Genomic DNA, 13,745 nt, shown 5'->3' on the forward strand with positions numbered 1-13,745 from the left:
TCCCAATAATATAGGGGACAATTTCAGACTATTTTAGGATCTATTTAAAAGGGTGGCTAGCTCCCTGGACATCTCCCTTGAGGAGGTCCAAGTGGCACAACACAAAGTAGTGGACATTTTGCATACATCTGCTTCATCCAAAATCTCTATGAACGATGTGCTGATGGACCCTGTCATATCCTGCAAGAGGTCTGACAAAAAAGTATTATGTACCAGCCAAGGGCACAGAGTTCTTCTTTTCACATCCAGCGCTCAATTCCGTAGTGGTGGATGCAGTCCAGGAACGTGATAGGCAACAACAGCCCAAAACCACACCTCATGACAAAGAGTGGAAAAGACTTGATCTTTTTGGCCGCAAGGCTTATTCCTTGGCTATACTACACCTCCATATAGCCAACTACGAGGCATTTCTGGCAAAATGTGACTATATTAACTACACAAAAATGTCTGAATTGACTGATTTTATTTCCGAGGACAAGAGAACAATTCACAGCGCTTGTATCAGAGGGACAACTCATCTCCAAAAGAGCCCTGCAAGCCGCACTTGATTCTGCGGACACAGCTGGAAGTTCAGTGGCGACAGCTGTTGTGATGAGAGAGACCTCATGGCTCCATCTCTCCGGCTTCCCTAAGGAGGTGCAATCCATGGTTTAGGATTTGCCATTCGAGGGTCCCAAACTCTTTGATGAGAAGACAGATGACTCTCTCCACTCGCTCAAGGATTCACAAGCGACACTCTGATCCTTGGGAATCTATACACCAAAACCCAGGAAAAAACAGCGAAATTATTATGTACCCCAACGCTACTGCCAGACCATGTATTCGCAACAAAAATGGTGATTTGAGTCACAGGCCCCCGAGGGGATGCCAGTCCACTTCTTCAGTAGCTGAGTCCCAACCGTCAACCTCCAGACAACAAATTTGAAGCTTTGGTTGAGGACTCGAGAACCCCAGGTCTATCTGTGCTGGTGACACCAACTCTCTCCCAACCATTCAGATATTGTTTAGTTCCATTTTATCCAATCTGGAAGACCATCACATCTGACAAATGGGTGCTAGAAATCATACAAACTGGTTTCTCCATCCCCCATTTTTCCCCCAACGCCTCTACCCATCCTCCCTCCCTGACCCTCTTCAGGGATCCCTCTCACGAGTCTCTACTGTGCCAGGAGGTAAGCCACCTCATGAAGCTAGGAGCAGTAGAACCCGTTCAAAGAGAACACAGAGGGAGAGGATTTTATTTCCGCTATTTTCTCACAAAGAAAACATCCGGTGGCTAGAGACCAATACTCGATCTACAATGACTCAACAAATTTATCAAAACACAACGATTCAAGATGGTCACAGTAGGTACCATAATTCCAGCTCTAGAAAGAGGTGATTGGTTCTCATCCTTTGACCTCCGGGATGCGTATTTTCACGTAACAATACATCCTCTCATCTCAGATTTCTCCATTTTACCATCGGACAGGACCACTTCCAATACAGGGTCCTTTCCTTTGGCCACTCTACTGCCCCTCTAGTGTTTTCGAAGGTATTGGCCGTGGTTGCAGCATACCTGTGCAGAAATGCAATTATGATATTCCCATACTTGGACAACTGCCTGCTAAAAGCAGGCAGCAATGCAAGCCACCGAACAGACAGTAACCCTCTTCACGAGATTCACGAGACTTAGCATACCTCCTCTCAGACAGATCCCAGGCAAACTGGGCAGCAGGGGGAGGTTGCTTTTGGTAAGGAATCCTGGAGGAGGGTAGAGGTTCTTGGCATGGGAAAGCAGGCCCATCTGCGACTCAGTTCTAGGCAAGTCCCATTAGCTGAAAACTCACCCTTCTCCCAGTGCAGTAAACCCCACTGATCCCCCTAAGCAAGATTTAGGAGCTGGCCAGTCCTTAATGTGCGAAACAACTTATGTTGTTACCGATCCTAAGAGTTATGAGACAGACCAGAGATGATTCAGTATATCAGCAGATGGGATCCCAGCGAAAATAAACAGCCACATGATAGCTCCATGTATCTTATAGTTTGTTGTCCTCTTCCTCTGCCCTGTGCACGCTCCCTCCTCTTGACGCACAACTGTGATGCACTCATCACTGGGATTTTGTTCTGAGTCCCTTAGCTTTCCCAGTAAAGTGGATGCAAATTCTGTTTAATTAGCTGAACTGGGGAAGGAGGAAGATTATGGGCATCTGCCTGAGAGAAGGAAAGCTATTCATTTTCATAGAACTGGTCCTCGCATATAAAGATAGGTCATTATGTTCTGCTATAACAAGTCTGCTCATTATTATGGGATATTTCCTTTGGAGACCCTCTGGGACTGAATTAGCTGATTTACAGATATTGTTGTTGAAAGTTTCTGTTTGGTTATGGGATTGAAATAGTTAAGCTGATATTCCATGCTCTCTTTAAACAGTGTATATATGGAGGAATACAATATGGAAGCAGAGTAACACACACAAAAGTAGAGCTAATCTCACACATTGTACCTGATGTTGTAACTGTGAGTGAGGGATTCCCTCAGTAAAGCAAGTAATCATCATCATCATAGTTAGAATGAACGTGCATGCCTGATGCACCTAACTAGCGAGGGAGGAGATGGAAATTGCTTTCACTGTCAACTGACAGGTCTTTATAGATATTGTCCCATTGCAGCATAAATTAACTGAAAAGCCTATCTACTTACTACCTTAACCATGAAGTTTTACCTTATCCTGTTAAATGGTTTCTTAGCATAAATAACAAGGGCTTAGAATAATGGAATCATAGAAGATTAGGATTGGAAGAGACCTCAGGAGGTCATCTAGTCCAACCCTCTGCTCAAAGCAGGACCACTCTCAACTAAATCATTCCAGCCAGGGTTTTGTCAAGCTGGACTGTAAAAACCTCTAAGTATGAAGATTCCACCACCTCCACAGGTAACCCATTCCAGTGCTTCACTGTCCTCCTAGTGAAATAGTGTTTTCTAATATCCAATCTAGACCTCCCGCACTGCAACTTGAGACCATTGCTCCTTGTTCTGTCATCTGCCACCACTTAGACCAGCCGAGCTCCATCCTCCTTGGAACTCCCCTTCAGATAGCTGAAGGCTGCCATCAAATGCCCCCCTCACTCTTCTCTTCTGCAGATTAAACAATCCCAGTTCCCTCAGCCCCTCCTTGTAAGTCATGTGCCCCAGCCCACTGATCATTTTCATTGCCCTCTGCTGGACTCTCTCCAATTTGTCCACATCCTGCTATCCCTACCCTCCAGCATATCTACCTCTCCCCCCAGCTTAGTGTCATCTGTGAACTTGCTGAGGGTGCAATCCATTTTATCATCCAGATCATTAATGAAGATGTTGAACAAAACCGGCCCCAGGACCAACCCTTGGGGCACTGCACTTGATACCGGTTGCCAACTAGACATTGAGCCGTTGGTCACTTCCCATGGAGCCTGACGATCTAGCCAGCTTTCTATCCACCTTACAGTCCATTCATCCAATCCATACTTCTTTAACTTGCTGGCACGAATACTGTTGCTGGCTTATTTTTTGTGGTTTTTGCCACCAGCTTTTCCCTTGCATTTAATCCTGAATTGCATTTTGTACAAACCTTTAAGCCCTAGGGATAACAGTGTACGATATATACTGAGAATTGTTATTTCTCATGTATTTAAACAGTAGAGGGCAGAAGAGGGCTGCTCAGAAATCTGTGCATTAGTTCAGGTAGAAGGATTCACTGTTCCATTAAATTAGATCATCTGGGGTTGTAAACCATTGTTTCCCACCACTTGTGGAGGATTTTCCTGCTGCGTGTATCAGCCCTATTGTCAAATACCAGTGCAACTTTGTCTATGCCTGTGTGAATTCATTGTTAGGAGATGTGAGCCTCTCACACAAAAGGTCAGGAACTTTTACCTGGAAGTGACCACTGGCTTGTACACCCACCTTCTCCCACAAGGATATGAAATATAGTGTAAGCCAAATCACCACTCACTCTCTTCAGGTTGCTGAAGGAGAGTTGGGCTTCGAACATGCTGCTGGCCTGGGCCCTTCCCTTGTCATTTTCCCTGTTTTTCTAAAGAACTGTGTCTTTTCCCTTTGAAGTACAAGCGACTGCTGAAGATGACCCCTAAAGGGCCCTAGTTAATCTAGGGAGAAGACTCTGTGTGAGGACTCTGGAGCAATCCAAAGGTCTCTTGGTTTCTGCACTCTGTTGTGGCCAAACCCACTCTTCCCTTCTTGTTCTGAAGCAGAGTTTGCCACGTCGTCAGATGAGCCAGAAGCCCACCGTGTGGCACTCATTCTTTCGGCTCTCATCTAAGTGCTCACACTAGCATTGTGCCCCTGCCTTCTTGGGAGGCCCAGCTGGTGTCTGGACTACAAGTTTAATGGGATGGTCAAGAGCCTCCGAGAGTCTGTGGATTTTTGCTCCCTTTCCCCTATGGAGACTGCTTTTCCTATTTCCTGGGGCCATGGAATGAAATTATGTAAAATTAATGGGTCCTGGAAATTACAGTAAAAGGATATCCTATCCAGCTGCACTCTATGCCACTTCACCCTAATCTGCATTAGGGACTCTTCTCATGAGAAAGTGCTATGGGTCTAAAACACTTCCCTCCTCCAAATAGACCATAGGAAATATCTCTCAGTACAGAAGATAAAGGCTTTAGTTGTCTTATTTCTTTACGTCCAAAGATTTCAACTCTGGGGAGCTGGTTCTCGTTTACACGAAGGCCCCTTAACATTGCAAGAGCAGTCTGAAGCGAGTTAGTGCAAATGAGAATCAGGCTTTTGCTGTAATGTAAAGACAGGGTTGAGTGGGACCTAATAGTGAATCAGAAGGAATGGGGTGCATTATCAGTTTTATACAGTCAACCACCAGATCTACAAAACTGAAGAGCTATCATCCCAAAAGACACCCACAGACCATGTAACGCCAGTGCAGTGTGTGTGTATGTCTATTTCAAACCCTGTATGTAAAGAGGACATCACATTTGTTTTTGCTTTCTGGCTGTTAGTATTAGGCTTCCTCCCTACCAAATGATTAAGATGGGTGGAAGGGTGGAATTTCTGGTTTCACGTCTGTCCCAAATGCGAAATGCAATCCAGGCTAGATCCCATTATGGTGCTACTGCAAGATTTTGTAATAATACACATCCAGTGATGTATGTTGAGGGAGGGAGTATTTATTAGAATCGTAGAGCGACAGGGTTAGAAGGGACCCCAAGGGTCATCTAGTCTAGCCCCCTGCCAAGAAGCAAGATTTGCTTTGTGCTGGTGCGTAGGAACCTCAGCCATGCACCAGGCCCAGGACCATACAAACACGAAAGAACGGCCCCTTCTCCAAAGCGCTTGCAACAGATTGTCTTATGCTATCTTGGAGAGGGAAGTGGGCTGGGACTCAGGAGACCTGAGTTCAATTCCCTGCTCTGTCATTGGTCTGTGTAACCATGGGCAGGTCACTTTACCTCTCTCTGTCTCAGTGTCTTCATTTGTAAAATGGGGATAATGATATTGACCTGCTTGGAAATTTGCTGATGAAAAGTGCTGTATAGCCAGGGGGCAGCCATTTCAGACTCAATTCTGAGTGCCAGGGAGGAATTGATTGCAAATCTAAAGGCAATTTGGGTGAAAGTGATCATGAAATTATAAGATGTCATGGTTCTAAAGAAAGGAAGGAGTGAGACCAGCAGAATAAGGACAATGGCCTTCAAAAAAAGCAGACTTCAACAAACTCCCAGAACTTGTAGGTAAGGTCCCATGGTGAGAAATTTTGAGGGAAAAGGGTGTTTGAGAGACCTGGCAGTTTTTCAAGAAGATAGTATCAAAAGCACAGCTACAAACTATCCCTGTGGAAAGGAAAGATAGTAAGAATAGTAAGAGGCTAATATGGCTCCATCAGGGGCTCTATAATGTCCTGAAAATCAAAAAGGAATCCTACAAAATGTGGAAAGGTGGACACGTTGGTAAGGAGGAGTACAAAAGAGTAGCATAAGCAGGCAGGGACAAAATCAGAAAGGCTAAGACACAGCAGGAGACATAAAAAGCAATAAGAAGAGGTTCTTTAAATACATTAGGAGCAAGAGAAAGATTAAAGAAAGTGTAGGTCCTCTAGTGAGTGGGGAAGGAGAGCTAGTAACTGGTGATATCAAGAAGGCTGAGGTATTTAATGCTAGTTTCGCTTCTGTCTTCACCAAAAAGATTGTGGCTCACCAGATACTCAGCACACTTAATATTAACAACAAGGGGGAAGGAACACAAGCCAACATAGGGAAAGAGCAAATTAAAGAATATTTAGATACGTTAGATATATTCAAGTCAGCAAGGTCTGATCAAATTCATCCTAGGGTACTTAAGCTGAATCTGAATCTCAGAACCGTTAGCAATTATTTTCGAGAATTCCTGGACAGCAGGTGTATGTCCCAGAGGACTGGAGAAGGGAAAACATAGCACCTCTCTTTAAAAGGGGTAACAAACAGGACCCAGTGAATTATAGACCAGTCAGCCTAAAGTTGCTAGAACAAATTATCAATCAATCAATCAATCAATTTGTAAGCACCTGGAGGATAATAGGATTATAAGGAATAGCCAGCATAATTTTGTCAAGAAGAAATCATGCTAAAGCAACCCAATTGCCTTCTTTGTCAGGGTTACTCTCTGTGAGTAATGGGGAAGCAGATGATGTGCTATATCTTCATTTTAGTAAGACTTGTGACAGAGTCCCACATGACTAGGGCCCTACCAATTTCACAGCCATGAAAAACGCGTCACGGACCGTGAAATCTGGTCTCCCCTCATGAAATCTGGTGCTTCGTGTGCTTTTACCCTTTACCAACAGCCCTCAACCAGGGGTCTGCAAGCCTTTTCGGGGAGGGGGGGCAGGGTCCCGTGGCTGAAACCCGGTGCCCTGAGCCCCGGGCACCTCCTATGGGGCTAAAGTCAGGAGCCCCGGCACCCTCTTGCGGGGCTCAAGCTGGGAGTGGTGCAAGGCTGAAGCTGCTCCCCCACTCACCAAAGCCAGGAGCCGTGTGGGGCTGAAACCGGTGCCCCTCTTCCCCTCCGCCAAGCCAGGAGTAGTGCGGGGCTGAAACTGGCAAGGCCCCCCTGCCCCCAAAGCCAGGAGCGGTGTGGTGCTGAAGCCGGGAGCCCCAGCGTCCCCCACTCCCTACTGAAGCTGGGATCCATGTGGGACTGAAGTTCTAAGCCCTGGTGCTCCCCGCAGGCAGAAGCTGTGAGCCCATGGGCAGAGCTAGCAGGGAACAAGGGTGTTGGCCCCCCCGACTGCAGTGCCTTTCTGAGAGTGGGGCAGTCTGGGAGCTGTTCCATCCCCCTGCACGTTCTCCTCTCCCCCAGGCCTCCTCAGGCCCTGCTCTCTGGCTGGGTTGTAGGTGGGAAGCAAGAGCCAGGCAGTGCAGGGTAGCTGCTCCTCTGGCTGGTGGTACCATGGAGTGGGCAGCCATGGCATTCCCCCATCTGTTGCTGGTGCCTGGGGTTGCTGCTGCTCCTCAGCTTCCAGCCCTCTTGGCTGCTCACACAGCCGGTAAGAGCTGCCTGGATGAGGGGACCCAGCTCTGGGGCCAGCAGAGTCCTTGGGGAGCAGCCACCACAGGGGGAGCCCTCCTGGCACACAGCCCCTAGCTATCCTTCTCCCTGCAACCTAATCTACCCCCCTTGCACGTACGCAGCCCCTAGCTACCCCTGCTCGTACATAGTCCCTAGCTACCCCCTGTCTGCACCCTGAGCTGCCCCCATATCCCCCTCCCTGCATCCTGAGCTATCCCCTCCCTACAACCTGATCTCTCCCCCTGCCCACACACAGCCCCTAGCTACCCCTTGTCTGCATCCTGAGCGGTTTTCAAAGTTTTTGAGCTGAGTCATATTTTTTGGTTGCGGCCCCCCCATAACCCAGACAGGTGGGTGGGCTGCTGCGGTGAGTCGGGGGTGGAGGTGGTGCTCCCGCCCTGAACCCCGCTGTGCGGAGCTGGCCTGAGCCTCTCCAGTCCTTGTGGCCCCCCCCCAATAGAAGTCAAACTGCCTATGCCCAAGGGTCATCCTCTTGGCCCAGAGCCCTGAGTTCCACCACCCCTGGGCCCCAGAATTTTTATAGCATGTTGAAAGAGGTTGAGGACCCCTGCCCCATGCTATACAGATTTCATTGGGGAGACCAGCGTTTCTAAAATTTGGGGTCTTGACCCAAAAGGGAGTTGCAAGCTTGGTCACAAGGTTATTTTAGGGGGTCACAGTATTTTCACCCTTACTTCTGTGCTGCCTTCAGAGCTGGGCGGCCGGAGAGCGGCGGCTGTTGGCCAGGCACCCAGCTCTGAAGGCAGCACCGCTGCCAGCAGCAGCGCAGAAGCAAGGGTGGCAACACCGTACCAGGCCACCCTTACTTCTGCGCTGCTCCTGGCGGCGGCTCTGCCTCCAGAGCTGGGCTCCCTGCCAGCAGCCGCCGCTCTCCGGCCGCCCAGCGCTGAAGTCAGCGCCGCCGTCAGCAGCAGCGCAGAAGTAAGGGTAACAGTACCGCAACCCCCCCACAATAACCTTGCGACCCTCCCACCCCCCAAACTCCTTTTTGGGCCAAGATCCCTACAATTACAACACCGTGACATTTCAGATTTCAGTAACTAATATCATGAAATTTATGATTTTGAAAATCCTATGACAGGGGTGAAAGTAAGTCTAGGGACTTACCAGTACGAGGCTGGGCTGGAGCAGCTCTGGCCCCCGGAAGGGGTGGTGCTGGGGGAGGTCAGAGCCAGCCCCGGCCCAACCTGTACTGGCAGGTGCCTCCTTCCCCCTCCCCGGGGTAACAGCAGCAGCCGGGGCCTTTGGCAGCGGTTTAAAGGGCCCTGGGTGGTAGCGGTGGCTGGAGCCCTGGGCCCTTTAAATCATCCCCAGAGCCCCGCCGCCACTTCCCCAGGACTCCGGCAGTAGGACTCTGGGGAAGGGGCTCCGGCCACCACTACCGCCCCGGGCCCTTTAAATTGTCCCCGGAGCCTGCCGGAGCCCTGGGGACGATTTAAAGGGCCCAGAGCTTGGCTGCCGCTACTGCCCTGGGCCCTTTAAATCGCCGCCCCAGCCCGGCCGCTGCTACCCCAGGGCTCCGGCAGCAGGGCTCTGGCAGCAATTTAAAGGGCCGGGGACTCCAGCCACTTTCAATTGCGCCTGGGGAAGCCGATCCACCCCGGTACAGCGCACCGGCTCTTGCCGGCTTACTTTCACCTCTGAGTGCAGCTGAGTTCAAAACAGTGAGCAGAGCGGTCTCAGTGGGCATTGTGGGATACTGGGTGAGGCCAGTTCTGGTGATATAATGAATGGCAGCGTTTACGCTGATGCTTTGTCGCTTTAACTTTGCTGCAAAAAGTTCAATGCCTCTCATTGAAGTGATTTTATTTTTTCAGTAAAAACTGCCTTTTGTTGACAAAAACTGTGTAGGGTAGACAATGCCCAAGTCACATTTTCAAGGTGACTTATGACCTTAAATCTCATTGAAAGTCCATGGGATTTAGGTTCCTAAGTCATTTGGGCGCTTTTGAAAATGTACCCCTTGTCTTTACTCTTTTGTATTAGCTTGTTTTTGCTACTGGAACATCTTGGTGCATCAAAGATGTGTGTAGTCTGTCTCTTGAAAATCTGTGACTTTCTGCTTGGGATGTTGGTAATTCTGTTTTCTTTGAATTTGTTCTTTGAATCTGCTCCACAGCATTTAAATTCTTGCACATTTTCCTCTATATTGGAACGTGTCCTGGATATTTAGGATATATGTATGTCCAGTGCATATATCGCTAAGGCTTAAATGATTTTTCTCACCACTCCCTCAAAAAAAAAAAAAAAGAAAGAAAGAAAAAGAGAGAGAGAGAAGAAGCAGCAGCAGCAGAAAACTGCCTATTGTAGCACATGCCAAATTGCAAAATATATTTATGGGCTTGTTTACACTACAAATACTAATCTGGTTTTTAAACACAGTTAGCAGTGTTAATATAGCCAAGGCCAGGATGCTTCTGGCCCTCTTTGTTTCAGGTTTGGATAGCGTCTTTCTGTGTTTTCATCATTTAAAATGATATTTATATCAGGGGAGGAAAAAAGTACTATCTAGAAAAGAACGCTTCAAGGAAGTTCAGAAGTTGTGTTGACTTAAAGGCCTTTCTTTTGTTTCAGTTCTCTGTCCGAATGTCATAAATCAGCGACACCTAGGCTCTCTGAAATATCTCTTCTACAAGAGGTTTGTTGAGGTATGTTTGTACAATGTGTGTATGGATTTATTTTTGTTTGATTTGAACAATATAATAGAGATGCTGGAAATATGAGGTTGTTATGGAAGCGAAGTGTAGTCATGCTGTAGTGATACAGAAAGGCATTGAGACTCAGAAATCTCTGTTACGAGTGCTTGGACTGAGATATTATAGACTGATAAATCTAGTTCAGAATTATGGGTATATTTTATTATACTATTATATTTATGATAGGGACCATTCCTGCAAGTCATCAAATGCTGTCCACTCCCGCTGACTTCAGTGGCAGTTGAGGGTGTTCAGTAAACTGCAAGAGGTGCTCTCACAATCAACATTTTGGGTCTCAAGGAGTACAGAGTTGATCCACTGTGTTTGGCAGTGTAGTCATCCTAAGTACATTAACAAAGACAAGGCTGCTGTTCAGGGGAAGGGTACCTTCATTTGTCCTATTCCAAGCTCATTAATTCCCTGAATAGAAGCACACTCATGTTTTAGAGGGCCGCTTCTCCGTGTGACCAATGTGAACTTTTTTTCCAGTATTCAGTTGCTCAACAGCAGCCTGAATAGGCCTGGAGGATTCTCCTGTGTTTCTGGGAGATCGCACTGGGTGTGCTTAGAGCATCATGAAATTTAAGTATTCTATTACATTAGACAATGTTGCTTTACTGAGTTCAGCAATGTCTCAGTTTTCAGCAGTCCTACCTAGCTGTGCAGTTGGAAGTTATCTGTAGTTTCACACCCACTACAAAGTAGGTCTGGTTGGATTATCTCTATTTTATAATGTATATGAGGAGCTTCACTATGATCTGGATAGGATTCTGTGTGACCTTCATACTGTAAGTGCAGATTGAGGTTTGGATAATAGTTTTGTGCTGTACTCCATCATTTCTCTGAATTAACGAATCATAGAATATCAGGGTTGGAAGGGACCTCAGGAAGTCATCTAGTCCAACCCCCTGCTCAAAGCAGGACCAATCCCCAACTAAATCATCCCAGCCAGGGCTTTGTCAATCCTGACCTTAAAAACTTCTAAGGAAGGAGATTCCACCACCTCCCTAGGTAACCCATTCCTAGTGTTTCACCACCCTTCTAGTGAAAAAGTTTTTCCTAATATCCAACCTAATTTTCCTAATATCCAACCTAATCTAAGCAATATTTTTCTAATGTGCTCTTCATGATTATGTATGAGAACCCAGAGATTTTCAGTGCATACCAGATGTTTTAAAAATATATTTTAGAGATTTTTTTGGTGTCTTTTCAGAAAACCATGACTCAGGAGAATTGGGCCGATCATGTTCAGGTGAGTGTGAAATGCTCCCTTACCACTTTTTTTTAGGGTTTCTTTGTGTGGACCTCATTTTAAGACCATTTAAAAATATCCCACTCTGGTGTTAAAAGAATTTACTATATGTTACACTATTACAGCTTTTTAGCTTTGTCAGAACTTGCCTACACACATGGCATAATTGTGTGTGTAGAGGGGTATGTATGTGTCTATGATTACAGCATTGGCTTTAAAAGACTTGCCATTTTTATCTAGGGTAAATAGGTAAGATTACTGTGGTCTTCTCTTGTGATTCTCTGTATTTACTGTAGGAAACACGTTGAACACTGCAAATACTGAGGTTATTTAGTTACAAATATTTATTAAATTATGTAAGACAAGTGTCAAGGGCCACCAGTAAACATAGTCAGAAAATCATCTTCTTTGTCCTGAGAACTTTCAGTAGGTTTACTATATAAATGTAAGGTATTTATGGTTTTTGGGTCTCATAGTACAGTAGATAGTAATGATTCATTACTATCTACTGTCAAGCGGTGTCAAGTGGAGTGCCCCAGGGGTCGGTCCTGGGGCCGGTTTTGTTCAATATCTTCATAAATGATCTGGAGGATGGTGTGGATTGCACTCTCAGCAAATTTGCGGATGATACTAAACTGGGAGGAGTGGTAGATACGCTGGAGGGCAGGGATAGGATACAGAGCGACCTAGACAAATTGGAGGATTGGGCCAAAAGAAATCTGATGAGGTTCAATAAGGATAAGTGCAGGGTCCTGCACTTAGGACGGAAGAACCCAATGCACAGCTACAGACTAGGGACCAAATGGCTAGGCAGCAGTTCTGCGGAAAAGGACCTAGGGGTGACAGTGGACGAGAAGCTGGATATGAGTCAGCAGTGTGCCCTTGTTGCCAAGAAGGCCAATGGCATTTTGGGATGTATAAAGTAGGGGCATAGCGAGCAGATCGAGGGACGTGATCGTCCCCCTCTATTCGACATTGGTGAGGCCTCATCTGGAATACTGTGTCCAGTTTTGGGCCCCACACTACAAGAAGGATGTGGATAAATTGGAGAGAGTCCAGCGAAGGGCAATAAAAATGATTAGGGGTCTGGAACACATGACTTCTGAGGAGAGGCTGAGGGAACTGGGATTGTTTAGTCTGCAGAAGAGAAGAATGAGGGGGGATTTGATAGCTGCTTTCAACTACCTGAGAAGTGGTTCCAGAGCGGATGGTTCTAGACTGTTCTCAGTGGTAGAAGAGGAGAGGACAAGGAGTAATGGTCTCAAGTTGCAGTGGGGGAGGTTTCGGTTGGATATTAGGAAAAACTTTTTCACTAGGAGGGTGGTGAAACACTGGAATGTGTTACCTAGGGAGGTGGTAGAATCTCCTTCCTTAGAAGTTTTTAAGGTCAGGCTTGACAAAGCCCTGGCTGGGATGATTTAATTGGGGATTGGTCCTGCTTTGAGCAGGGGGTTGGACTAGATGACCTCCTGAGGTCCCTTCCAACCCTGATATTCTATGATTAGTGTTGATGTACCATTATATGGATTTGTTAGCACTGATACAAAACTAATTAACGGTATTGAATATGGCTTCTCTTGGAGTGTAAACAGGAGAGTTCAGAGACACATTTTGACATAATATTGTAATTAAATATATATGTAATAATGAAAAACTAGGAAATTCTGTGATGAAAAACCACTACTCGTGTGATTTCTGATGTCCACAAAACATCCCTAAGGAAGTACAACTTTGCATTCACTGGCCCCCCTTTTCTCCAAGAGAAATCCTATAATCTCTCTCTCTCTCTCTGTAAGAGTCCTGCTGTCATTAAGAAGCTGTGGCTGAGCTAGCTAGGGTTTCTCCTAAAAATCCCACCTAAATTATCAGCATTGTCCTGCTGGGTGGTGCCAGAGGCAGATACTTATGGGTAAAAATAACAAGGAGTCCCCCGGTGGCACCTTAAAGACTATTTGGGCATAAGCTTTCATAAACTTCAGATGTATTTGAAGAAGTGGGTTTTTTACCCACAAAAGTGAATGCCCAAATAAATGTTAGTCTTTAAGGTGCCACCGGACTCCTTGTTGTTTTTGTGGATACAGACTAACACGGCTACCCCTGATACTTATGGGTGTAGACCTCAGGCAGCTAAAAGACTTCTCTGATTTGGTTGGACAGTTGAAGGGAACAGGTTGCCAGCCACTTAACAGGCTGTTAGCACCAGTAGGATAGCTGTATGTTTGTTAAACATGAG

General features: G+C 46.4%; 1 protein-coding gene across 13 annotated transcripts in view; it reads left to right on the forward strand.

The window, feature by feature from the left end:
* Positions 1–13,745, forward strand: part of EXD3 (exonuclease 3'-5' domain containing 3) — a 616,706-nt gene that overhangs the window by 184,921 nt on the left and 418,040 nt on the right. For all 13 annotated transcript variants that reach the window (XM_073314578.1, XM_073314585.1, XM_073314573.1 and 10 more), the window contains 2 exons: positions 10,139–10,212; positions 11,474–11,512. In XM_073314578.1, the coding sequence (XP_073170679.1) occupies positions 10,139–10,212; positions 11,474–11,512 (113 nt within the window). The remainder of the gene's footprint in view (positions 1–10,138; positions 10,213–11,473; positions 11,513–13,745) is intronic.

This window comes from Lepidochelys kempii, chromosome 16, assembly GCF_965140265.1.
Source record: "Lepidochelys kempii isolate rLepKem1 chromosome 16, rLepKem1.hap2, whole genome shotgun sequence".
Taxonomy (NCBI): Eukaryota; Metazoa; Chordata; order Testudines; family Cheloniidae; genus Lepidochelys; species Lepidochelys kempii.